The sequence below is a fragment of the Labrus mixtus genome, chromosome 9 (assembly GCF_963584025.1).
Source record: "Labrus mixtus chromosome 9, fLabMix1.1, whole genome shotgun sequence".
NCBI lineage: Eukaryota > Metazoa > Chordata > Actinopteri > Labriformes > Labridae > Labrus > Labrus mixtus.
The window spans coordinates 18,390,891-18,416,528 of record NC_083620.1 but is presented as its reverse complement, the minus strand read 5'-3'; the positions used below and the strand labels follow the sequence as shown (position 1 = coordinate 18,416,528).

The following is a 25,638-nucleotide window of genomic DNA, read 5'->3' as shown; positions in this document are numbered from 1 at the left end:
TTGACTTTGGACAGAAATGACCAACAGACATCCATTTGAGAACGTCCAGTCTGCTGATACTTCTGCCTAATCTTCCTGAACGTCCCCCTGGCAGTACTCTCACTTCTGTCATGTTCCCATATAAAGGAACACTCTTTTCAGACAGAGCAGAAAAGGCCATTTCAGTCAGCTTTCTGTGGAGATGTTTCATGTTTTGTGGATGAAAAAAAAAGATGGTTCTGTTACTGAAGGATGCACAAAGAGGCTATTTAAAATGGGATGATTAATTAATTAGGAAAAAACAAGATATCAGCCATGGACTGAACACAAAGTTGTTGTTTTTTTTTTCAATCTGGATGGTTTCTGTTAATGTGGTGGGCCATCTGTGGCTTAGTTGGATGTTAATTAACACTGGCATTAAGGCATTCCTTAATGGAAAATGTAATTTGTGAATTTTCCTGATTACATCCTTATTATCTTTTCAACTTCTCTGTTATTGTTTCCTAAATGCATCCCACATGTTGCTTATTCTCTTGAATCTCAAGGAAACAAACATCTGAAGAATAAGCGTCAGCAGTGCTAATCTTTTGATTGTGTGAGGTTTAGTTGTGAGAAGAGCACAGAAAACCGAACAACTCCCTGAGTATTTCACGTCCCAGCAGAGAGCACTTTCATAAATTCAAGGTCTCCCAAGACTCACAAGGCCCCACTGCTTTGTGCTTCTTTGGCTTTATCTCCACGTCTTGTCTAATTTTTCAGATTTTTCCAAATGGGATTTCGTAGTTGAAAAACTGTTGTCAGACAAAGGCTGTTTTAAAACAGGAAGAATGAAGAAAAAGCTTCTCGAACATCCACACACTGAGAAACACGGCTGTGCTGTATTTGGCCATATGTAATTATTTCTCTATTTATTTGGAGGTTACATTGTTTTCAAGTTAGCATTGAGAGCCAATAATTATTACCTTTCAACATAATTGGTGCCCAAAAGACCTGCCAGATGAATAAAGGCCGATATCCACAAACGCCATTTTTTGCTCATCAGTGTCACCTCCACCTCACCAACCAATAAAAACAAAGAAGAGGCGGGACTTCTAATATCAGCTTTGACAAAAACAACAGGGAGGAGAAACTCATCTAGTTCAAATTTCTTTTAGAAACATGTTGATTTTGTGTTTTCATTAAGCATAACAGAGGAACAGAAGCCCACCTGACAGTTTTTGTTTTTTTGGCTTTTATTTTAAAACATTGGGAAAATGCCTTAATAATATTTTCTATGACATGAAACACAAACCAGGGTTGCCCAGTATAGATCACGTGATACTATCAAAAAATGTGGAATTGTCCATTGTATTCATCTATTTTTTTCATCAAGTTATGGATAAAAAAACTTCCATCCATAACATTTTTTAGGCTAGTCAAAAAACCTTCACCTGACTCATTTGTTGGTCTGAATTCCTTTTTTAATAATTCATCAATCAAAGTACAGCTTCTCTAAACCAATCCGTTCACTCAGGTCTGCCTACTGTCCAATTAAATCTGTGTTCACTTGAGTTTATCTCTTAACTGACTGTGTGACAGTAATCAAGAAAGCAGACAGCCCCTATCTAGGTCAATTGTCTATACAACTAAACCCCACATGGAAAGAGTAAAATATAACAAGAAAACAAACAGGAAAACTGGGCAAAATAAAGCTTTGGCTCTGGGCAGCTAGAATACATTTCCAATGTATGTTGTTCAATCCTCAGTTTAAGAAAGGCAGCGTGCATGCGACTCGAGAGCAGTTCAAAGGCTGACAAAGAAACAGATGGACACAAAGAGGAACAGAGAGAGACAGGGGGTGATAAGGTGAGTTATGCTCTGTGAGTTCAGAGAGAGAGACGATGAGCTCTGATAAAAAAACAAAAGGACGTCACACACACACACACACACACACACACACACACACACACACACACACACACACACACACACACACACACACACACACACACACACACACACACACACACACACACACACACACACACACACACACACACACACACACACACACACACACACACACACACACACACACACACACACACACACACACACACACACACACACACACACACACACACACACACACACACACACACACACACACACACACACACACACACACACACACACACACACACACACACACACACACACACACACACACACACACACACACACACACACACACACACACACACACACACCAAAAAAAAGCAAAGCCAGCAAGCTGTGGAAAGCATACGTGCCCCACAGGGACATCTAAGAAATGATTCAATCCTCTTGGCTTGCCATCTGCATATTTCTACCCTCGGCAGGAGCGACTTTACGAATACACATTTTGACATTTACATAAATGAAAGACGATTTTTTTCTCAGGCTGGCGGCTGCCATTGTAACACTACCCAATGACCTGTTTCACAGGGAGCAGCACAAATGAGGGAAAGTCAAAACACAAAAGTAACAATGCACAGGGGCAGATTCTGAAGGAAAGTTGCACATCATTGACGCTTAAGTGAAACCAATCACATCCCCATCCGGGTTCTGTAATCACTCCTTATTTATCTACATGAGTTGCCTTCTCAAAGTGATTTCAAATGGAGCTCGGGGAAACAACAGTGTGAATTAGAAAACTCAACTGGAGAACTACTAAAGCTACAGTACATTTAGATCCTGAGTCAGCAAAAATGAAGCTGCAGAATGCTTTTTAACACAGAGTGAGACGTGTGGATAGCGTTGGCCAAATGGATTGAATTTTATTCATTCCAATGAGTTTTATTAAATCTGCTTTAGAAAAAAGAAGAAAAGAAAGACTTCACCTGCACACTGCACCCACTAAGAAGAAAAAGAATGATAGTGACCAGGTATCTCTGTGATGAACACATGAGCATAACAGTCTCTGAACTGTGGATTGATTAACACATCATATGAGTGTAAATATTACATTACCTTATTACATATATATATGAATGAAAACATGAATTTGCTTTGTCAAATTAGAGATCAGAAGTTCTGCTGAGATATATTATCAAGTCTTTTTTCTTTCTTTATTTTAAAGCTGTGTACTTCTGTCATTTAACCGTTCATGCGTTAAGACAATTTAGTCCTGATTGTGTTTTCTTTTTAACATTTTAGACTTCATGATTATGGTTATACGGTAAAACAAAGTGGGAAGCACTGTTTGTTTCATTTATCTCTTTCTTTCTTTCTGTCTTTCTTTGGGTTAAGTGAATATTTGTCTTCTTTAATCACTTGATAATGGTTCAGGGGCGTTCAACACAATGTCACATTTTAATCAGATGAAGGCAGTTGTAAAGCCACACAAAATAATTAGTCACAGACAGCAGAACACACAGATGTTACCGAGGCCTCTCACTTTGCTCACATGCAGTAGGTCCTGAGGTGACAAACACACAGCAGTCCAACTCAAGTCACATGTTTCCTAGATCTGACTGTTCTGCTCTATGATTTTTAAGCGAACCAATAACCTGGGTCATTTTAAATACCCTCAACCATGTAAAAACACCAACAAACTTAAGATGACACAAGATAATGATTTGACTTGTGGCGGCCTGTCAAGAGGCAACTCAAATTGTTGCCCACAGAATAGAATTCTTTCTCCTTTTACTCTGAAACAGGGCTTCAAATGTTTGTTGTTCAAAAGGCAAAGATCCTCTACTAATAGTCAAAAACAAAATGAAAAAATATTTATTTTTTTATGCAAGACTGCACATAATAATTTGTGTTTCCTGGATGTTGGGGACAAATCTGAGCGGGCACACTGTCAGCTGCAGTGTGAGAGTCTTCCAATGCTGTCAATAACACATAAGCACAATTCCTGGGGGGACGTAGATCAAAGACGGCTTACACCCCCCCCCCACAAATTCAGTGTTAAGCACCTCCAAAAACTCAGTGGACATGGAAGTAGTCATGAAAAGCATCCTGCTTTACTTTGGTGTCCCTGCTAACCAGTAAGAGTAAACACACTGCAAAGCGATAAATGCATCTTTAACATGTTTCTGTTCTGGAAAGGCAGGGTAAGTCCCAGATGACCCACATGCTCGTTTCAAACAGGGTCTTTTTTTTTTTGATTTGTGACATCCCTAAGTAAACCTGCAAGACTGTACAATAAAGTTGTCAAAGTGGGTCAAGGCACAGATGCATTCATGGATGGCATTTTAAATGAATGCTTGCACATGCTGTCTGTCTGTATAAGATACTTAAGATGTGCATCCTGCACTTTTATACATTCAGTCTGTGCTGCTTAGCTCTTCTAAACCTGCAAAGTAACTGTAAATGAGGTTTGAATAATACAAAGCAAAGTACTTTAGTGCTCGACTGCACTGGACTGGAAAAAAAATACTTTTTTTTTTTAGTCAGAATGATGTAGGGCATGGCAGCACATGGAAATCTTAGTGTCATGGAAATATCATTTTGCTGATGTGCTAAAATAACCTGTGACATTTACAAATATACGTGTTGTTCAAGTCACACCTGGCCCCCGCATGTCCTGTTCTACAGAGGCCTCCACATGAACTTCCATTTTACTTCCACTATGGATCTCCCTCTATCCCATTTTTCAGGCCTACCAAAGATCGCTGTTCATCATGAGTTTGGTTTTGCCCACGATGTCTGTCTCTTCAAAGGAGGTTTTTTTTCTTGCCACTGTAACTTTGCTAAATGTTGCTTAGTGCTCAAGATGGATTAACACTGGGACTTTGGTAACACCTCTGTTTCTACCTCCAAAGACAGTGCAGAGGCGGGATCACTTTGTACCCCATTAAGCCTCCGGGACATTCAGATAGGAGCCAAAAAGGTCAAGGGGCGTAAATATCGCGGCTTGAAACGGCAGTCTGCATAAGCCTATTATTTCATCCTAGAACAGGGGTCTCCAACAGGTAGCTCGGGAGCTACCGGTAACTCGCAGGCAGGTTTTAAATAGCTGGCCTATAGGTTGACTTGACTGTGTAAAAAAAAAAAAATAATCTGACGACAGTAAATGCACTGTTTTCTTGGACATTGATGTGAATTTTCAGCAACATAGCTTACTATGTGGCACAATAAGAAGTGTAAAATATTCATGTTTTTCTCTTGGACCTTGATGTGAATTTAAGATTATTGATAAGCATTGGCAATTTCACATATTGCAATTTCACACATGTACAAACAGTAGCTTAATTCAGCTGATGTGTGCTGTGTAAATAAATGCAAGTGATTTGATGCCAGTAGCTCCTGGCCACTTTCATTTTTTCAAAGTAGCCCTCAGATGTTTGGATACCCCTGTCCTAGAACTATAAAAAACATCTGCACTGAACTCATTACACAATACTTCCTAAAACTCTGTTAATAATCATAAAAACACATTTCATGTATAACCATTTGAACATTTGACCAACATTAAACTCAGGACACAATGGGCATGCACTCAGGCAAGGTAAGGGAGTACTAACGCTCTGGCCATGCATGTGTTGTATTACAAAATCTACATCTACGAGTTTGTCTATCATTTGAAGTATCTCATTTGAAGTTAACACGATGCATGTCTCAGTCTTAAGAGTAAATACAGATTCATAACCGTGTGCTTAATGAATCAAGCGTCTCAAGAAAGCAGGGCATTTACCTCTCTTCGAATTTGCTTGTCTCACTCTCCAAACAGTCTTGTGGATCTCAAAGTTGTAATTTGCAGGCAGGGCTTTGATGGCCTCCTGTAACTCAGGGTCTTGCAGGATTTCATCTGGAATTTGATTGGCTACCCGTCGTGGCCCTCGGACTGAAGGAAGAGTTAGAGAATTAGGCAGTTATGTGTTGCGCACAAATTGAAGCAAAACACAATATTTTACGACCGAAGGCCACAATGTGCAATCTGCTGGTGAAACATCAAACACCATGCTCACCTGGAATAAAAGGTCAAGTCAACACATGTTTAAGAAGGAGCCACTCATACAGGACAATGACTCACAACCACCTGAAGTTAGATTCATTAAAATAAAGTTACGGCATGTTCAACAATCTCAATGTAGAGCGGCTAAATTTGGTTCAGTCACTGCTTCTTTCAAAATGGTAAAATGTCTCGCACCTATGCAGAGATACACTTTAAAGATCAGTTGACTTGGAAGCACCTTATTGTATGTTAACTTTGCCAACCACCAAAACTATTTTTCTGTGCTACTAGCTTTGAATTGTGGCAGGAATTGGACATAAACTAAGATGCGGTAAAGATTTAATTGACTAAGTTTTCTATCTTTAGCGTCATGTGAATCCATTTATTTTCTGTACAGGCAGATCGTTTTTTATTACGATAAACAAAGACGGCGTCAGTTTTTATTCATCCATCCAGGATATTTGTTTCTTAATGTCATTACAAAGTTTTCTGATTTCAGGAATACAAGACGTTTTCACAAAAAGTTAAGTTAAAAGTTAAGTATTTATTTTCACAAGAAATAGCATAGAACACAATAATAATGAGTTATATTTTATATTTGAAAAAATCAATCAATTTGGAGCTGTCTATCCTGTTTTTGTCTTGTGATCTAGTTACTTTTCTTTTTCTTTTCCTAACTACTTAAGTGAAATAATATCTATGTAGAGCTGCAGATTGTGCTAGTTTGTTGGAGTAGTTTAAGTCATGTGTTTCGTTGTACTGTGAGTATGAACGTCATAGATGTGTTTATGTAATCTAACTGATGAAATGTTGTCAATGAAGAGATGGCTATTAATCAACAAACAGACAAACAACATCTTCACATCGATCTCATGTGTGAAGGCTGGAGAGCTATTTTTTGTCACCTACGGTTCATTAAGGCCAAATTATCTCTATTAAACTGCAATTTAAAGCAATGCTCGTACGCTGATGTTACTGTTTGTATACTAGCAGCAGGAGCGGAGTGTTGAACTAGCTAATGTCGGTTTAGCTACGTCGTCAACGTAAAATTCGGGTATCGTTATAAAACACTCATAACACGGACACATCCCGCTGCAGCAAACACTTCGTTTTCCATTAATATATTTACCTGTTGGCTTTTTAGCAGGAACTATCTGGACCGCACTTTCGGGCGCTGCCATGTTTTTTCTTTCCAAAACACCACATGTGTGGAAGGGAAAGGCGAAAGCAATCGAGTGGAGAGTTCAGCGGAGAGAAATCGAGCCCCGATGAAACGGATGTTACTTAACGGGGCAGAGAGACAGCACCTCACCAATAGAATAAAATAGTTCACACATGGTATAGGCCTACATCTATTGATTAGAGTACATCCTTTTATCCACAGGGGAAATGGTTTGATTTAAGATAAAATGGATTACGGAATAAAATATGAGCTACATGTTTTTAATCCACATAGGTGAGAAATACATAGGATATAGGACATAATATACAGCATAAATACAAACAATTATTACAGCACAAAATGAGCCAACTGAAAAAAACACAAATAAATACAAATATGAAATGAAATTAAACGAAACAAACAAAGACACTATGCCCCAAAAATAGGCTATTCCCTGGGCAATTGTTTTCAAAGACACACATAGGCCTACATTTTAAATAGCCTACATGAAGATGGTATTTATAAATAATGTAGTTATGACAGAATAAGGTTCGTTGAGGTATTTTTTTTTTTTTACAAAAAATCTCAATATAATATAAACATTATTTAAGAAAAGGGTCATCAAAGGGGTATAACATTTTTTTAAGATTAAAATAAAGAATGGAAATAAAGCCAATTGAAATTTGATTCAATTGAACAACTACGAAGTGGACTAGATTATTATTTCATTTTTTTGCTGTGCACTGCAATAGAATGAGTAATAGAAAGACACACACACACACACACAGAGAGAGACATGGAGAGAGAGAGAGAGAGAGAGAGTAAGAGAGAGAGGTTGGGGGGAGAGTTACCCCGTTTATCTGATGCATTATCTATTATTTATAACATATATTGATTTGGGTGAAGGCTATTTGATCAGAAAAGTATTCCACTGCAGAATGAGCAGCATCAAAAAATATCCTGATATTTTCTGTTCCGCTTCATACACTGTTTTTGCATGTCCCTTTTGTCCCTTGGTGTCATGTTGTGTTTCTTATGAAGACCTCTGGATGTCAGGGAGCAGTGTGTGTCCGTGTGTGTGTGTGTGTGTGTGTGTGTGTGTGTGTGTGTGTGTGTGTGTGTGTGTGTGCGTGCGTGCGTGCGTGCCAGCCGGCGCAGACAGAGGCAGAGAGAGGGATGGAGCAGGATGCTGCCCGTTGGAGGGGCTGAGGCACTACAACATACTTTCTCCTTCCTTGAGCGCATCAACGAGCTCTAATCATAGGTAAGGGAAAAAGCTAAGAGATCTTCATGGACAAGATCACAGAAATGTAACAATTACGAGAGGAGCGAGGAGAGCAGAAAAAGAGAGGGTTTAAAGGAAACCGAAGGCTTCAAAGTCTACATTATTAAGGAGGATTTGAGGAGCCTGCGTTTATAATCCGACATCAGAGGCGGAATGTGAATCCAAATAACTTATGTTAATTAGAGATTTTAACGAGTATGATGCGATTTGGACGACTCTGAATCACCGAGAGGAGAATCTGAGATTGGCCACTTGAATTTTTGGGTTTTTGGGGAGTTGCTCGCGCTCACCGTCGATTTGCCCCTTAGAACTAATTTGCAGTTTCAACAGTCATTTGCGCCCAAAAGGAGTTGGTTATCACAAGTGGCGGTGGACTTAATGTGCACGCAATACTGGAGTTACCGTCATTTCGGACAGAGTGGATGATTTTCAGTGCGTCTGTTTCGCTGTGTGTGCCCTCCTGATTCGCAGGTGCGTCTGATTCCTGCCAGACTTTGAGGAGATTATTGTTTCTTGTTAGCGTTCATCAAACCCACGGCGGTCCGCGGTGCAACTCGATAAGGTGGAATCTCGAGAAAATCCAGAGGAAGGGACAGCTGACATTCACGCTACGAGCCGCCGAAGCTCCGGATCAACTTCAAAACTAAAGCGCACAAGTTTTCAGTCTGGAATATAAGAATAGATGATTCTCCGAGGACCGAAGACGAAATACACCTAGGCCTGCAAGATGTTCAGAAGGGGTGAGTGAAACACAACTAAATAACCCAAATTAACCAAACGATGTTGCCAGTTCGCCTCTTCCATCAGCATAGTGTAGTGCTCCCTGTAAGGCGGATTCTGCGTCCCTGTGATGTGCATGAATCTTGCGCAGGTAGCCTACTTTTTTTTTACGGTTATGAAATAGGTGCTTAATTGTGACTTATTTCATAATGCACCACGTTACCCCGCAGATGTGAGCTTTTTTTTTTTTACAGGCTATGCGCCATTTGGAGCGCATCTTTAATTCGAACCACACGCACGCACTGAAATGTTCATCCGCGGAAGGAAAAGTGTGGACGACGAGGCTGTATGTGATATTAATACAGCTGATGCCGCACTGCAGTTTATGAGTTGTGCCCGGGTCAAGAGGCTATCTCTCCCAGCATTGCACTCTCCCGGAGCATTATTATTTGCTGTGTGTCACTACATCTGGATGTGATGGATCAAACCGCGGTTCACAAGGTTATCTCCCGCTGGCTACACACTATATGAACAGCCAGGACCTTTAGAGCCTCTTATAAAAGGGAAGGGCTTCTCAAACTTTTAATATCAAGATCCTCCAGATAGAAACACATTGAACCACAGACTTTTATTCGCTGATCTTTTGTCCCAAGGAGCTGCTTCTTTCTTTCAAGGCTTTAATTGGCCATACAGCTTCATAACTGACTACGTGTGACAACAGTATAGAGGGTGAAGCCTCTAATGAGGAAAGATTACAGTAATACATGCTCCCTTTGTGCTGTTATCAAGAGAGTGAGACAGAGATAGAGAAATTAAACTGTTCCTTGTTTTGCTGTGGCCCTTGGAGCACCCTCACGGACCCCTGCAGGTCCCTAGATCCCACTTTAGAAAACCACTGCATTAGCCCAAGCTTTGCACGTCACTTAATCATCACTAAAACTCGCCTGCTCTTTACTTGTGCTTTTTCCACGCTGTCTGTACAAATCACAAGTACCTTAACCTTTGAATAACCTATAAAAATCATTCAAATACTGGGTGGTGGTCACTCACCATACAGCACGCACAGCTTGTGTTTTATTGGTATTTATTTAGTGTGTCTTGTGAAAACCATCTGTTTAGAGTGTGTGTGTTTCAGCTGCGTGCCTCAGGGCCAGAGAAAAACAACATGTTTTTCTTGCTGCCATCAGATCGATTATTGCTGTTCCAAGAGTCGAGATGAAACGCACCATGGTGATGAGTGCTTATAGCACCATATAACAGCTCGGGAGGGAAGGCCTATTGTCTCGAACTCCTTCCTGACGGCTTCTCAGAACCGATCTCCTTATCATTTATGAGAACTGTAACGTCTGGATTTGTTTTAGGGAAAACCAAAATGAGTCACTATGCATTCCAGAAGAGGTTTTTTATAGAGTAATGTATAAGGAAGCATGTCTGTGTCTGTATTGTGTCAGACTAATGGCCATGCTGGTAAATGCTATTACATCATCATCATCAGGAGATCCTTAAAGAGATGATTTCCCACAGCACACATTCATTTTCCATTTATCTGGAGCTTTGAATGGGGAGCTGAAACCAGAGGTGATTGGCATGTCAAGGGATTTTTGTACTCCAAACATGCACAATCCCGGCTCGGTCCAAGGTTTTTTTTGTATGTGAATCAGCTGTCCTGCTGCTTGCACATTGCCCCGACAGAAAATCACTTAATTCAAGACAAACGACTTCAAAGTACAGATTTCGCCAGTCTGCCAAAAGCGCTCGGTATATGCCAGCATGTCTGAGTCTACAATAGTGAGGCAGGGATGTGTCAGCGTTGGCAGGAAGAGTGCAGAAGTTCTCTGGTGAATTTGAATTTTTTTGCACCTAAAATAACACATTGCAGGGAGCTTGGCTGATGCATCAGGCAAAGTGTTTACAGTGACAGATCAGCCATTCACAAACACGTCGAAGGCGAATGTCTTTGCTCACACCGGTTGGGTTTGCATTGTGGCTAGCTGTGGCTGGTTACAAAAGATGTTATGATGCTCTTTTAATTCACACTTGTCTCCATCCAGCGCTCCCTTTATCTGTGCACTTTTGAGTTTGTGCAGGTCGATCATTGATCATCTACTGTACATGGGAGAGTCATGTCCATACCATCTACAAACATGTTCAACACTAGTTCTGGTGTGTATTCACCTGCAGTGGACACAACATAGTCCTCATATCTTTGTTTGAACAGTCAGAGTGCTGTTTGTGATTTTCTGCTTCTGTGTACATCGTTCTTATGGATTACGGCATTGGTTCCCAACCTGGTGTCTGGGCCCCCAGGAGCACTTAAGCTCTCAGGAGGGGAGGCTTTGTCTGCTGTGAGGTTGTCAAAATTAGATTTGGACATATTTTTACAATTCACTCAGCAGACGTTTTTATCCAAAGTGACGTACATCAGTAAGTTCAACACTAATCCATTCATACACCGAAGCAGCGGGAGCAATGCAGGGTTAAGTGTCTTGTCCAAGGATGTTGCCCAGTTGGGGATGGACCTTTCGGTTGTGGGGCGACGACTCTACCAACTGAGCCACAGCCACCCACATATTAACTAAAATCATGAAAACATAAGTACTTGATGGTTTATACAAAATTATTTTTGTAAGATCACATGTGTGTAGGCATATTCTTTGTGAATTTGATTCGAGAAAACAATTAAAATGTGTGTTTATTTTTGATAGCAATGCATTCCTTTTCTTTGTATGGGTCGTGGGTCTGCTCAGCTTGTCTTAGATACAGGAAAAAAAATTTTTTTGGAACCACTGGTTTTAAGGACATTTACACGAGTGTGTGAGAGTGTGCTTGGGTTCACAGTTACACTTATGTAGCGATGCAAGCACACGTCATTCAATTTCTGTCTCGCTCTCACAAACTCCTTTTTTTATCTTCCAACCACTCAGCCATAGAGTGGACACAAGGGATGATCTGTCAGAACAGAGCTGAGATGGAAAAGACGAGATGTCTACTGAATATCCCGCACTGTGACATCCTTATGAATTGAACAGTGTTTGGCACGTATAGAATAATAAATGCAGACAAGCGTAGACATGCAATGCTTGTGACCATGTGCAACCTCCGGAACAAAAAGATGACCAGGCATCCTTGTTTTTTCTGTCATTATGAGAAAATTGTGCTTTTTTATTTGGTCAATATACTGTAATAATTTGGCATTTGAGATTTTTGAGCTTCAATAAAACTTTAAACTCAACACTAAACTGTCCCTCAGTGGACACTGTCTGTTCACCACAGAGTTACCTGTAAATGTAGAATTCTACAGATTAGCCTCAAGGTAGAGTCTATACAAGTAGCTCTTTATACGATACTGGTATGAGCTGAATCTGATGGCTGTGCGTGAGTCAACAAATCCCTCACAGTCTGTGTCATGCTCTGGAATACTGCTACTCTTTGGATGTAATGTAACACATACATCATTTGTACTTAATGGGCTAAAACATGCAAAACCACTGATAAGCAGCTTTAAGCATCAGCTCAACATGCCTTACCTCAACCTTTATACCTGAACTTTAATCCATCGTCAGCCCCTAAATCCAAGTTCTTAACCTAAAGTAGGCCTCTGAAGACCTCACAGAAGAAAAAAATGGGCTTGTACACACACACATATACACACAAATACAGTAAGATTAGCTTTTTGTAAGTGTCAGACTGGCAAGATAAGACTAATTGGGAAACGCATTTGCATTGACTTCATTTAACGTGATGAACATTTTAATGGAATTTAGCTCTGAGAGAACAAAAGAGGTTGTTGGAATACGACAAATCATGCAAGCTTTATGTTTGTGCATACACATGAGCAATTGCATGCATACTAATTACTGCATTTCTAATGCTATAAACATATCAGCTCAAACAAAATAAACAAAGTCTGTTACTTCCATTTCCAGTGATTGACAGTATGCAGAGATAATTAGTTCGACCAATAATGAAATCCTGTAGCATTTTGTAATCATGTTTTGTAAATCAACTCCAATTACAAGCATCAACTTAAAATTAGCATGTGTTGTTCTCCGTGCTAGTGGACAGCATCAGAGAATTTGCCATTAATGAGTTCAGCATAAAGGAAGCACCTGTGGCCTCTGCTTCATATTGCTCTCACTTGTGCACCCTGTATCTCATGGTTATGTGTCGTTGTAGTCGTCACAGCGGCTCTCCTACGCCGATGCTGCTCTCAACAATACAACAAGAAGCTCAGACATCAAGGGGCTCCCCTCTTCTTTCTGGGAGATGTTTTTAACCGAAGGATGATGTGACTCATAGACATCAAGTACTGTATTGATGGTTATACTGTACAGCTAAATAGTCATAAATGCAAATGGTCTCTTTTTGCCACCAAATGACAAACATAGGCTTTTAGAAAGACCCAGGCAGTCACCTGAAGTGAACACCATACGTAAGTGATTTCATTTCACCACTTGAATTTGCACAATAATAATAAATTCCCATCTGTCACCCGCCTTAATATGTTGCAAACCTTTGGCCATCAATAAGACTTCGATAAAGTTCTGTAAAAAGAGATTAGATTTGGCACTCATGTTATCATATTCCTAAACCTCTCCCAGTGTCCGCCGGTTGCTATATCACCTCCTGACAACTCGACATTGTTTTTTACTTTTTTTGGGGCTTCCAAGAGTGTGAGAGGTGTCGTGTACTGATGGTAAAGGGTTTAGAGGAGAGTAGGTTTGAAGAGGATAATGTGGAGAGGAGCCAAAAAAAAAAAAAAACCCTAAACTGATCCCCTAAAGCTGCCTTGAAAATAGAAAGCAAATCTAAGGACAGGGTAACATTTCTCCTTATGGCTGACGCTCGTTTTCAGAGGATATAAGACCATTGTACACATATTCTCTTCAATGACCATATGAAAAAAACAGGAAATAAAAGTTTTACCTCTGATGTAATAGGATAAGGCAACCAAACACTTTAACAAATTGATGCATTGGTAGTCTGTAGATTCGCGCCCGAAAACCATGAGTCAGGAGTAATTGACAGAGGAACATTACCAATTATTGGATAGCTGAGTCGGATTTATTATACTGCCACAAATGCACCTCTGGCTCTGTCAGTGCATTCAAAGCATCTTATTTAGCCAAAGGAGGTTGTTTAAAATCCAAAAGCCATTTATTTAGTGGCCAATACTCAGGAGTCCTTTCATGGAAGCCTCTGGCATGGTTTCCCAACCTGACGCATAACAGAAGATGACAAATAATTAACAAGTGTGTGTGTGTGTGTGTGTGTGTTTGTGTGTGTGTGTGTGTGGGGGGGGGGGGGGGGGGGCACTAACTGGTATTTGAGTCCCTTTTTCTGCCATGAACTGTTGTTTTTTTTCCCGGGAGCCATTTTCACACTTCCCTGTCAACCATTTCACACTGAATTAGGGCATGGGGACTGGGAGTTCGGAAGTGGATGCGGTGCTCTTATGCAGCTGAGGCCTCTCTTATTAATGCAGTCTGGAGAGACATCTGGATGATTAACTTGCACAGGACATTCCTGACTTGGAAGAGGAGTCAGGGGTGAAAATTACAGGAAAAAAAAATCTATCCGTCTCTGTAAGCCCTTAACGACAAAAAAAAAAAAAAACACCTGATTCTTGTGCAACGCCATCTTTGTCCGTCTTTGTTGTGGAAATGAGATGCAAGGATGGTCATTAGTGGATGATAATGAGGTGAAAGAGACAAACAACCTAAGCCCTGTTGGTTTTTCTAATATTAATAATTAATTCCTGATTAAGTGGCTAATTGGAGTTTAAAGGTCAATGTCATCGAGAATGTCATAGATCCACAGTGACAGGAGAGAGGCGGGGGAGGGGCAGAGGGAGACAGTCCACGAGAATGTTGACAGTAATCCCAGGTGCTCTCCTGTTACTCTGACAGCTCTCCCCCATTCCTGAGCCATCCTCCCCAGGCGACATTGCCTTTGTGTGCTGAGGACAGCAATTCAGCTTCACCAGCACCTGGGCATCTGTCCTTTTGGCATTGAGTTAGCAAGTCTTCAAGATGGAGTGGCATGTCATTGTAAGAAAGAGCAGATGTGAGGAAAGGGGAATATGTCATGTACATTTGGGCTTCTTTTTATCACGTAAAGAAAGTCATAGACATGTAATGTGGTATTGGACATAGAGTTCAGACTCATGTATTGTCAGACATTTAAAGAGGTCACAATAATGCCTTACCATTGACTTTGTCTGGCATTATTGTGCATCCTGGTCATGCAGGCTTGCAAAATATTGGGGGAAAGCTGTTTTGTGTCATGATGTTTTCACACCTCTTTTGCTTTACGATTGCCACTTCCCAAATCTTGACGCGTGTTTTGGCAGATATCGAGTACCCCTTCAAGAGACCTATGAATGGCACCCCACTAATTGAAAAGCAACACACTGTGGTCTCTTGCTTTTGTCATCCATTAAATACTTGAACCCAGTTTGTTTTAAGGTCCAATTGGACTACAGTTTTCTAGGCCTCAATTGAGGCTGATCCAGATGTGGTATCACATTAGATACAATTCTCATGTTTTTGTGGGTGCATAACCATAGGGCTCAAACCCTAAAAAAAAAAAAAAAAATAGTTCCTAGGGCCTCCAAACAGGAAAATTGATTTCTTAGTGTAAAAAAAATTGATACATGCAACAAGACACAAAAGAAAGGTCTTTCAACAGAAATAATTGGAAAACTTTATCTCTGATATGGTTTTGGGATCCCACAAACTAAAGAGTTGTAAGTTAAAATGCTCTTGTGTTTCGAACATGTAGAAAATATTAATAATAATAATTTAAGTATTATGCTTTTTGTCATTCAGTTGGGTCAAGAAAACAAGAGAAAGCACCCAGAGACCAACGCTGCTGATTTCGTCTGAATGTGTGTCCTCTCTGGTATACATTAGGAACCACATTATTTTAATTATAACATTATAATATCTTGGGCTTTTAGCCATCTTTGTGTAATTTGTGAGCACTTCAGCTGCATATTGTTGTTCTGTCTCTATGTACAGAATGGAATTGTCGCCTCTTGTTTGACATCATGTGTGAACTGATGTGACTCCTGGCATGTGTTCATCTTGTTTATCGTGCCTCGGATTAATCTCACATTTCATACATGTCACTGTCAGGACTCATTTATTTCAAGAAGGCTGATGTGAAAACAATATGGGTATTTAATTCAGTCGGTAGAGTATTCTGGATTATGAGAAGGCCTCCAAATAAAAGCTCCTGCTCTTACTGCTTAGTTGAAAAGGAACCACTATCATCCTTCAATTAGACTCCTTTGGTATTTGGTCTGTTTCTCCACCCGCCCTCCTGCTCCATCGCTCCATGAGAACTGGTCGTCCTTGTCCCTAGCTTTAATGAGACCGGCTCCTGTCACAGTCACATCCGAGCTCAGGTCTTGTAATATCATCCGCGCGTGTGTTCTGGCAAATGTTATCTGTGCTCATACGATTGTCACGGCCAAGAATGACTTCTAGGAACAGTCTGAGCTCAGGTAATTGCTACAGCTTGTTAGGATTAATTCTGCCCTGCTATGTTAATACACGGTGTTGACTGTGACATTGCAACCGCAGAACCACTTAAAACCCAGTGCCACTCTTACCTACCGCAGGGTGATTAGGATAATTGTGGCGTGCAATCAATGTCGGGTGTAGGTGCAGATCAGGAAAAACTCCTTCGGAAAGTTAGTTTGGACTTTTAACATTCATACAATTTTCAGAAGAATTGCTGTACATTACGCTTTTCCTTGAAGGCAGTGTGATTCAATTGTTTTAAATATTTCAAGAGTGAATTGTGGAGCCACAGACTGGCACCAGATGTTGTCTCATAGAATGGCTCGAGGAGGACAAGAGGATTTACTGAAGAACCCCAAAGATAGTTGCAAAAAGGAACAGAGGAGTATTACTTAAAAAGGCAGGACTGAGAGACAGATGGAGTTGTAGCAATTACAGAATGTAGGCCAAGGTCTTTTTAACAATCGCCCATCTTTTTATATGCAAATCCCTCACAATTGTCTCAGAATGGTCTTAAATTCAGTCATTTACAGCAGCAGAACTGTGTTGTTTTTTTTACCCTATTAAGGGTTGTATAATGAGGAGAAGAGCGGAATGGAATTACCAGTTTCAATTTACCCTCTATGTTTTTCCACATCTGGCTGAATTGTCATCAAAAATGTCCTACTGTGTGTTCACAGATCATCAAATTGAAATATATTTCTGGACCATTCTCACTTGTGTTATTTCACTGCTCTGAATGAAAGTAAGGTCCTTGACATTTGTCTCTTTCTCTGCTCCAATGAGCATTGCTCTTCTCCGTTGGGCTCACTCTTAGAATCCATTGGAGCCATTAAGACCTTGCATCATAAACACACTCACAATAAAGGTACAAGGTGCTGTTTTGTGGGCCAGGGCATATTAATTATTCCAGTACTTTCTGAAGAGTACAGAGCCCTTTTAGGATTTAAAGGACGTTCTGAGGTGAGTAGTGACTGTGTTGCAAGCAGTTAGATTAAAAAACAAATGTGCCTGAGTTCTTAACTGATGTTTCGGTTATTTCTTCCTTTAAATGCAAGAGATGTGGCTAGGGAGATCCTGCCTTAGAAAGGAGGAGAATAGAAAGCAGAGAGGCGTTGTAAACCAGGTCATTTCTATCTCCTTGATCCTGCAGGGGTTTCACTCAAGGGGGACTTTCTTTTTCACGTTGCTCAGGTTAAAATCCAGATGCATTTATGGTGAAGATTAGCTCCGAAAGCCATCTTGTTCTTGGCTGTAATTTTGGCACAACAAAGAGACAGATGTCACAACAGTGTGGTCTTAAGGCCAGGTTGTAATAAAACACAGTCAGATATGAGGTTTCTTCCCTTGGCAGTGCAGGAGTAGTTTTTTTTTTTTTTTTTTTTTTTGTCAGAGCAAAAGGGGAAAGCTCAGAGCTTTTTATTTATTCCAAGGAGAGGTTTCCACCCATCTGCCGAGGTTGGCAAGGGACCTTGAAGCAAAAGCTGCATCCTGCTCTTGCCTGCGGTTAAAAAGAAAAGAAAAAAAGAAGCAAGAAGAAAAAAAAGTGTCAGGCTAATAGATAGTCACAGCCATGTATGCTGCGTCTCGTCGCTGCTGCTCCCAGTCAAGGCCTCAATCAAACACTCCTCAACTCCCATGGGAGGCTGGGGAACACAGAGAATATACCGTCTGACAGTGAACACAGCCGGGACCCTGCCCCCACACCCTGGTATAACATCACTGTGTAAGCCATGTGTGCACCTCCAACAGCACCTACAGAATCTACAAGTCCCTCTATTCCCCAGATGGCTCCCCAGAAACAGCCTACAGTTTCCCCCCAGCAATCACACTAATGTGTCCCCAGACCCAACCTGCCCCACGTTAGAGTGTTGTTTGGAAAAGGAACGTAATCTGCAGGGTAAATACAGCAGTTGTCAACCGCTGCCAACTTCCCCAGTGAAACAATAAACAGAACATGCTGCTGTAGTACTGGCTTGTTATATTGCTGAGCTGGGGTTACATAAGATTTATGAACTGCCATGGTGGTAGCAATTCCATGTAGAGGAGGATTGATAGTGTTTGATGGTAAAACTCCTTTGGCTGGGACATTAACTCAGCAGATTTGTCCCTGTCTCCACAAGCACAGCCTTGTCAATTATTTAAAAGAGCAAAACAACAGCCCAGAAACAGACAGCACTTGGTGTGTGGAGCTCATTTACACATCTCTATTCCCAGAAGTGTGCTCATGCGCTCAGGCCATAATAAGAGCTGGTCTTTCATCCCATATGTGTCTGTGTGCTAATTCACACTTTTGCCAACGTGAGCCCCCCCCCTCATCCTTCAAAGATGAGGGCATTGAGGGAAAACAAAGAGCCGCTGAGGAGTAGGTAACAAAAACAGTATTATTAGAGAGTTGTTCACTTCAGAAGGAGGCAGAAGACTTCATTATTGTAACGGAGAGATACAGAGCAGACGAGAGGGGGAGAGACAGGCATTAGGCTTTGTCAGGGCTCTAATGGAAGAAGCAGGTTTTTTGTGTCACGGCTGCTCTCTCCACTGATGGATGGCGAGGTTAACAGTCGCTGTGAGTTAGCTAGCGGAGTGCACAACATCCTCTGGAGCCACTTTGCAGACTGAGCTGCTCCTGTAGCCACATGATCAGTCAGTCAACCAGTCTGACTATTTAACCCAGCATCCACTACATTGTGAAAAAATGAGTAACTTGCTCTGACATCTTTTATGTGGCTATATTTGGCGGGCTGTGTTGTTTACTCTGCTTACATCTCTTTACATATTCGCTTAGCACTCTCTGGGGAGCGTAAGATATTCTCTTTTAAGAGGCCGCAAAGTATGCCAAGAAGATATAAGGTAGATGTCTGCGTGCAAGACTGTGAAATCAAACTGGATCTCTTTTTCTTTTTCGTAACACAGTCACAGATTGGGTTGAAGAGGCGGAGACTCTGCCGCTCTGGTCAAAGCGAAGGTAATAGATTCAATGACATTGTCAACAATGAAAAAAAAAAGAAAGTTCAAAGAGTTGTTGAAATGGAGAAAGGATAGGAGGGAGGGAAAAGGAGATAAAACAAGCTCTAATGATGTCTGTATGTTTGTCTGAGATGCTGTCATTGACATGGTCGCCAATTGACTTCTGACACTTGTGTACGTTCCGACGGATCGGTGAAGATGAGGCTATTCTACTTTTTTAAGTGTCAATCTGACATTTATCAAGAGTAGGTACATATGTATAAGCTCCGTTGAACCAGGAAATAAACACACATTCACTCTCACACACACTTAAACCTGCAGTGATGCTTGTTACAGTAGAGTTACTTGTAACAGTAACTAATGGAAATACTAATTCTCTTTTTGCAGTTATTTTCTGCTTTATAATATATATAATATATATAATAATATAATATAATTCTCCAACTTAGAACTGACTGTCTGTTTGAGAGTAAAATAATGTAGAGTTCGCCACCACTGGAGACCCTTTTTTTTTTTTTTACAGTCTTTTGTTGTTTTACAAGTACTGCACATGCAGCTTAAGTATACTAACTGCTGTACAGTCATACATTCTTAAACCGTTTCTTTGTTTCAGGGGCTGAAAAGATAATCATTTGTACAAATTCCAAGTCATTTCTGGAGTTATTCAGATATTGAAATCAGTACAAGGCAATCTTCAGATAATGCGCAAAATGTGGAATGGGTATCCGCAAGAGTTTATGAATTGAAGAGTGAAGTAAAATATCAGCAGTTAGGCTAAATGGTCCACAAGGAATCAGCATCAGTAAGGAAGGGCATTGCACGATTTCTAATAATCTATATGCAAAAAGTAAAAGATGGTCCTGAAGCACTTTAAAGGTGCTTTTTTTTATAGTAAAACATACCAGTTTCTTTGTGTGCTAAAAATGAGAGAAAGAGAGATACATGAGAAAATGTTTTAAATAAAGATGATAATAACAAATAAATAATAAAGATATTGACATTCTATAGAGAGAAACCCTATTTCCCCCTACCTCCCATACTTACATGTAGAGCATTTCGCCAAGCTGTTAATTTCCAGATTTCACACCTTGCTCATGATACAAACATCCTCCTTCTCCCAAAGTCTCCACGCAGTACAAGCTCCATGATATGGCAGTGGGATGACGATGCGCCCACAGTCTAATCTGTCAGGGCCCCTCACAGCAGGCCCTGCCACTCACACACACAGAAACACACGCACACACATACACACACTGCACTAGTTTTCAGCTGTCTGTCTGAATGCATACATTTAGACAGTTTCTCATCTCTGCATGTAGTGCCTCAGCTTATGAAACCATGCGATGATGGCACTATTATCCTGCTGATCGGAATAGCTCTTGGCGCTGTGTGGGAGCATCTGAGCTGATCTGGCTGCATGTGCACACACACACACACACACATTCACACAGACACGCATATACACACACACACACACGCAATCTCTCTGTAGGAGATTCACACCACTGTTGTTTCATCAGCGTATGTGAGCCCTCTTCAGCTCTCTGCCTCCCACCTGGCAGGTGCATGCACTAAAAGAGCTATAGAACTAAAAGGTTTCAACTTTCTCTCTGCATACACTACTCATCAACTCATGGCCCACATAGTCCTGAACTAGGTGATATGATGATCACATATGTGAGAAACAAAACAGTTTGTACTCTTAAGTTCTGTTTGTTTCTGTTCACACCAAACTGTTGTGTTAAATTACACATTTCAACTTTCAGTGAAACGTGTTAATGTGCTGACGTAGTTTGTAGTGATGGTTCGCTGGTTGTTGTAATGCCGACAGATTAATTTTAACATGTTTACAAATTTCGACTCTGTTCAACAAAAAGGCAGTCTTTTACATCAGGTACGCAAGCGAGCAGCGTCATGGAAGTTTCCTCCGGTGCTTGGCCATGTCATTGAAGCTGCAGAAAACCTGCCAGCATTGATCCTTGAGAGATGCATTCTGGGTTGTGTAGGATAGTTTAGTCTTCACCAATACATCAATGTCAAAATAGAACATCAGGAAAACAAGTGACATGTTATAGTAAAACTTAAATAGACCTCTGTAAAGAACAAAAAAAATCCAACAAAGTTGGTCTTTGTGCCCAAGGTTATTTTATAGAGTATTAAATTCCAAATTCTTTAATGTCTAAAAAAAAGTCAGACAAAGTTATCCTGAATAGAAAAAATTTAGAAATAAAAAACAATTAAGTATTAACTTCAGACCTCACATTTTAAGACTGGTATTTTCATTCAATTTAGTCTCATGTCTGGAGAAGCAACAAGTAGAACATCTGTCTGGGTCTGTACTGTGTACTAATTCACAGGTCTGATCCCACGGCCTCAGGTCAAAACTCAGTCCTGCTGTGTTAAATCCATTACTCTGCCTCCTCTTTACCGTATATGATTAATATGACTTGTCCAAGACGTGTTTGTGTGTGCATGTGAGTGTGTGTTTAGCAAATGCTGGGCAAAGAAAGCAGCGTTCCCTGAAGAGTGTGTCTGAACATAAAGGCTGCGACCTCCCAGCACCCGTCCTGTGACCCTGCAGCTCGGCTTGCTCGGCCCCTGCAGCCCAGTAAACACTCGCAGAGCTGCAGCAAATCTCCAGTCACAACAATAAACAAGGCATTGTGGGAAGGAGATAGACGTGTGGACAATAAGCAATGGTGTTTTTTTGTCTGGGCTGGCAGGGTTCTTATGTTGAATGCAGATTTATAAGAGCAGACTAAACGGCAATAAAAGGTCGCAGAAAAATATTATCCCAGGCAGCACCTGGTGTACAGACATTCACTCTATCTGCAGACAGAGAGCATTTCCTCACATATACAAATGTATTCAGAATGAAGATTTTAAAGTCCCATTTGAGGCCTTACAACAAATTACAACAAATATGAGAAAAAAACCGGATGACAGACATGCTAAATGGAGGTAACTGAAACAAAACAGCATCAACACAAACAGATCACACAACAACATTTCCTCTCTCGTGGCGGGGACAATTCTGTGTGGGTGTGTGTGTGACCTCAAAATGAATAATTAATGTAAATTGGATTTGTTAGCCAGAGTGGCTAAATCACAAGGGCTCGGACTAATTGGCAAAGGTTTTCCTCTGCTCACTACCTTGTAGCCGATGGTAAAAAAAAAAAAAAAAGGTTCAAATTGGTTGAACATAATGAGTCGTGGTTTGTGCCACGGTGGGGAGAAGTAGAACAAGAAAACAAACCCATTAATTTGAGACAGAATTATTTGGAATTTTCACTCCATGCTAAACTGAAGTGCTGTCTGAGACAAGTGCAACAAATTGAAAAATAGAATCACGATAGCTGTACAAACTCATACAGCTATCATGTCAGGTTTAGCAAAGCCACCCAGGATGTATATTTCGATGGCATGTTTGCGATGTGAAATTGGCAGCAAATTTGAAGCTTGGCTCGATAATTTGAGAATTTCTTCATTCTGAAGCAGAGCTGCAGATGAAATGAAGACATCACAGTGAGAAAGACTGTTGCTGGAGAATGTGTGAGTGAGCCAAGGTCATAAATAACAAGAAGCACAACGATTCTCTATGCTAAAAGAGATCTCTATTCACCGATGTATAGCGTAACCCTATATAACAGTGCCTCAGACGTGTCTCCTGACTGGGAACGTTTCTGCACAGAGTCTTGTTGGATTCTTCTCTTGCCTGTCATTTCCTTGGCTTCCTTGCTTGCTGCAGAATTTTCTCTCCTCTATTCATCCTGAATTATTAAAAAGTGTTGTGATTCCCAGTATGATTGTGAATCTGGGGCTGCAGCTCTCAACTGCGCAGTCACATTTGCTTGTTTTTCTCACTCCTCGCCGTGTTTCTCGCTCGGATCACCAGCGCCAGAGCACAACGCTGCAGTCCTCACACCCTGAATCTCACCTTGACGGGGGAAGGAGGAGGGATTTAAGATGATGAATACTCAAAAAGTCGTGTCTCGTCTACAGAGCGAGTATTATTTGTCTGAATCTGTATTCAGGTCAGGGTGCTTTTCACAGGGGAAGGGAGAAGGGAGGGAGGGACATTTTTCTTTCCCATCATGCACCAGCAGCAGGACCTAAATTGGCACGGAGGGTTGGGCAGTTTCTCCAGGGATAAGCATCCTGTCTCTCGCCTGACTCCCTTCAAGGGAAACCTGCCAGGGGCGTCCATTCACCACAACACACACGCCCGTTGTCTTCTCAAACATAACCAAAGACCCAAGAGACCAGCAGATTCGTCCCCCCCTCGCAGCTGACCTGCCACCATGGCCAACCAACCCACCTCCTCTGTTTTTCTGGAGACCCATGGCTGCCAAGCTTGACGTGCCAATGACTCTCTGCCACTGCAAAAACCACAGCGGCTGCCCCAAGAAAAGGTTATGAAAACAGCTGCTGGCGGATGAAAAATTCATGCAGTGTTACCGTATATTTGAGTATCCCTGCATCACCCCCACACAACCCATCTCTCTCTCTCTCTCTCTCTCTCTCTCTCTCTCTCTCTCTCTCTCTATGGGTCTCAGTGATGCACAGATGACACACCAGTCAGTACAGCACAGCACATGGGTCTAGGGCTATTTTGTCTGAGAATATTATTGTGGATTGCTGTCGGAGAGGGATCAAACTATTCTGTAAAAAAACAGAGTCCACAAGCACTGGGTTGTTGGGATTTTAATGTGGCACTGGCTGGATGTACACTCTAATAGGCCAGTGCAGAAAACATGAGAGGGATCCTCAGAGAGTACAATAAAGGAAGGCAGAGTGATGGAGAGGAGAGAGAGATATGGACGGCTAAAGATGCTCTTTCTCTAACCAAAGACTCCTTGCTGTAGATGAGCTGCTGTGGTTGTTGCTGTTTATCTTTACAATCCTTACTGGGATACTTCCAGTGCATATATGTCTCTTTGCAAATCTTAATGCTGATCTTCTTGCCTCAAAGACATGGTTTTCTGCTTTATAGGTCCATGTCAGACTGGTAAGTTTGCTTTATAAAGAGCTCACAAACTTGAATCTGGAATAACTTTAAATGGAAAGCCGTGCACATAAAGCTCTGTAGATCTTCTGATGCAACCAACAGAATACAAAATCTGGATCTGGACTATGTGATTTTGTGGTAATTTGTAAGCCCTGTAGGCGTAGTTGTATTCCTGACACAATTCATATACAATATGCCTTTAAACATCTCGATGAATGCAGATGAAGAGCAAAGCTGAATGATATGTCAAATATATGATATGACATATCTTGCCAAAATCAATGTCAATCCAGCTTTGCTCAGTAAAGCGCGGCATACACTGTACGATTGTCTGAAATTCGTGGTGGAGTGATTGCTCACACTGTGCAATTGTGTGCAGTCGTATGACCAAAATATCAAAGATGCCAGAAATTGATTCGACTGGTTGGGGGCTGCTAATCGGGCCATGATCGGCCGTCTTGCCTCCATACGCACAATTAAAGATGTGTGATCCGGCTGAAATTCAAAACTAGTCATACGAATCAAACATCAGGTCTAAATTGGTCTGAAATTGCAACAGTTTTACTCATCAGGCCAAAAAGAAACCCAACTTGTAAGAAAGAAAACCACTTAAGAATGATGGATGCACATTGGATCTTTTTCAGTGAAAAGTTTTGGCAGCAACACTGTTTGCTTTGGAGTGTTTAAAGAAGTCATATCTTATGACTAAAAAGTTAATGGTGCCAATATATCCATCAGTATCAATCTGAAATCCCATTTTCCCCAAAGTATTACATTATAACGTGTTCCAATGTATGCTAATGTCAGGTATTTCACAAAGAAACACAAAGGGACTGAGTTTATCATTAAAGGAATTATGAATAGAAGTTTAATGAGGCAGTAGGTGCATGCTGTGGGACTGTGCTGCCCAGAGCGACTCTGAGCCGAGTTGAGTCCTTTATTCTGATCAATGTATGGTAATGAGGGTGCAACTGAGGTGGTCCAAGAGAAGGATTGGAAAATGAATACAGAGTAACAGGTTGTTAAAGCAGCTACAGTAAGAAATTGGCAGCGTAATGATAATGC

The 25,638-nt window shown here is 41.0% G+C and overlaps 2 protein-coding genes across 2 annotated transcripts in view; one reads left to right on the top strand and one right to left on the bottom strand.

The window, feature by feature from the left end:
• The window catches only part of dph1 (diphthamide biosynthesis 1), a 58,619-nt gene extending 51,477 nt beyond the window's left edge, over positions 1-7,142 (bottom strand). The window contains exons 1-2 of the mRNA XM_061046647.1: positions 7,032-7,142; positions 5,642-5,791 (exon numbers count right to left, since the gene is read on the bottom strand). Coding sequence (XP_060902630.1) covers positions 5,642-5,791; positions 7,032-7,083 — 202 coding nt within the window. The 5' untranslated portion in view covers positions 7,084-7,142. The remainder of the gene's footprint in view (positions 1-5,641; positions 5,792-7,031) is intronic.
• Positions 7,143-8,218: 1,076 nt separating this feature from the next.
• rtn4rl1b (reticulon 4 receptor-like 1b) overlaps positions 8,219-25,638 on the top strand; it is a 137,691-nt gene continuing 120,271 nt past the window's right edge. The window contains exon 1 of the mRNA XM_061046646.1: positions 8,219-9,089. Within this exon, the coding sequence (XP_060902629.1) occupies positions 9,077-9,089 (13 nt within the window). The 5' untranslated portion in view covers positions 8,219-9,076. The remainder of the gene's footprint in view (positions 9,090-25,638) is intronic.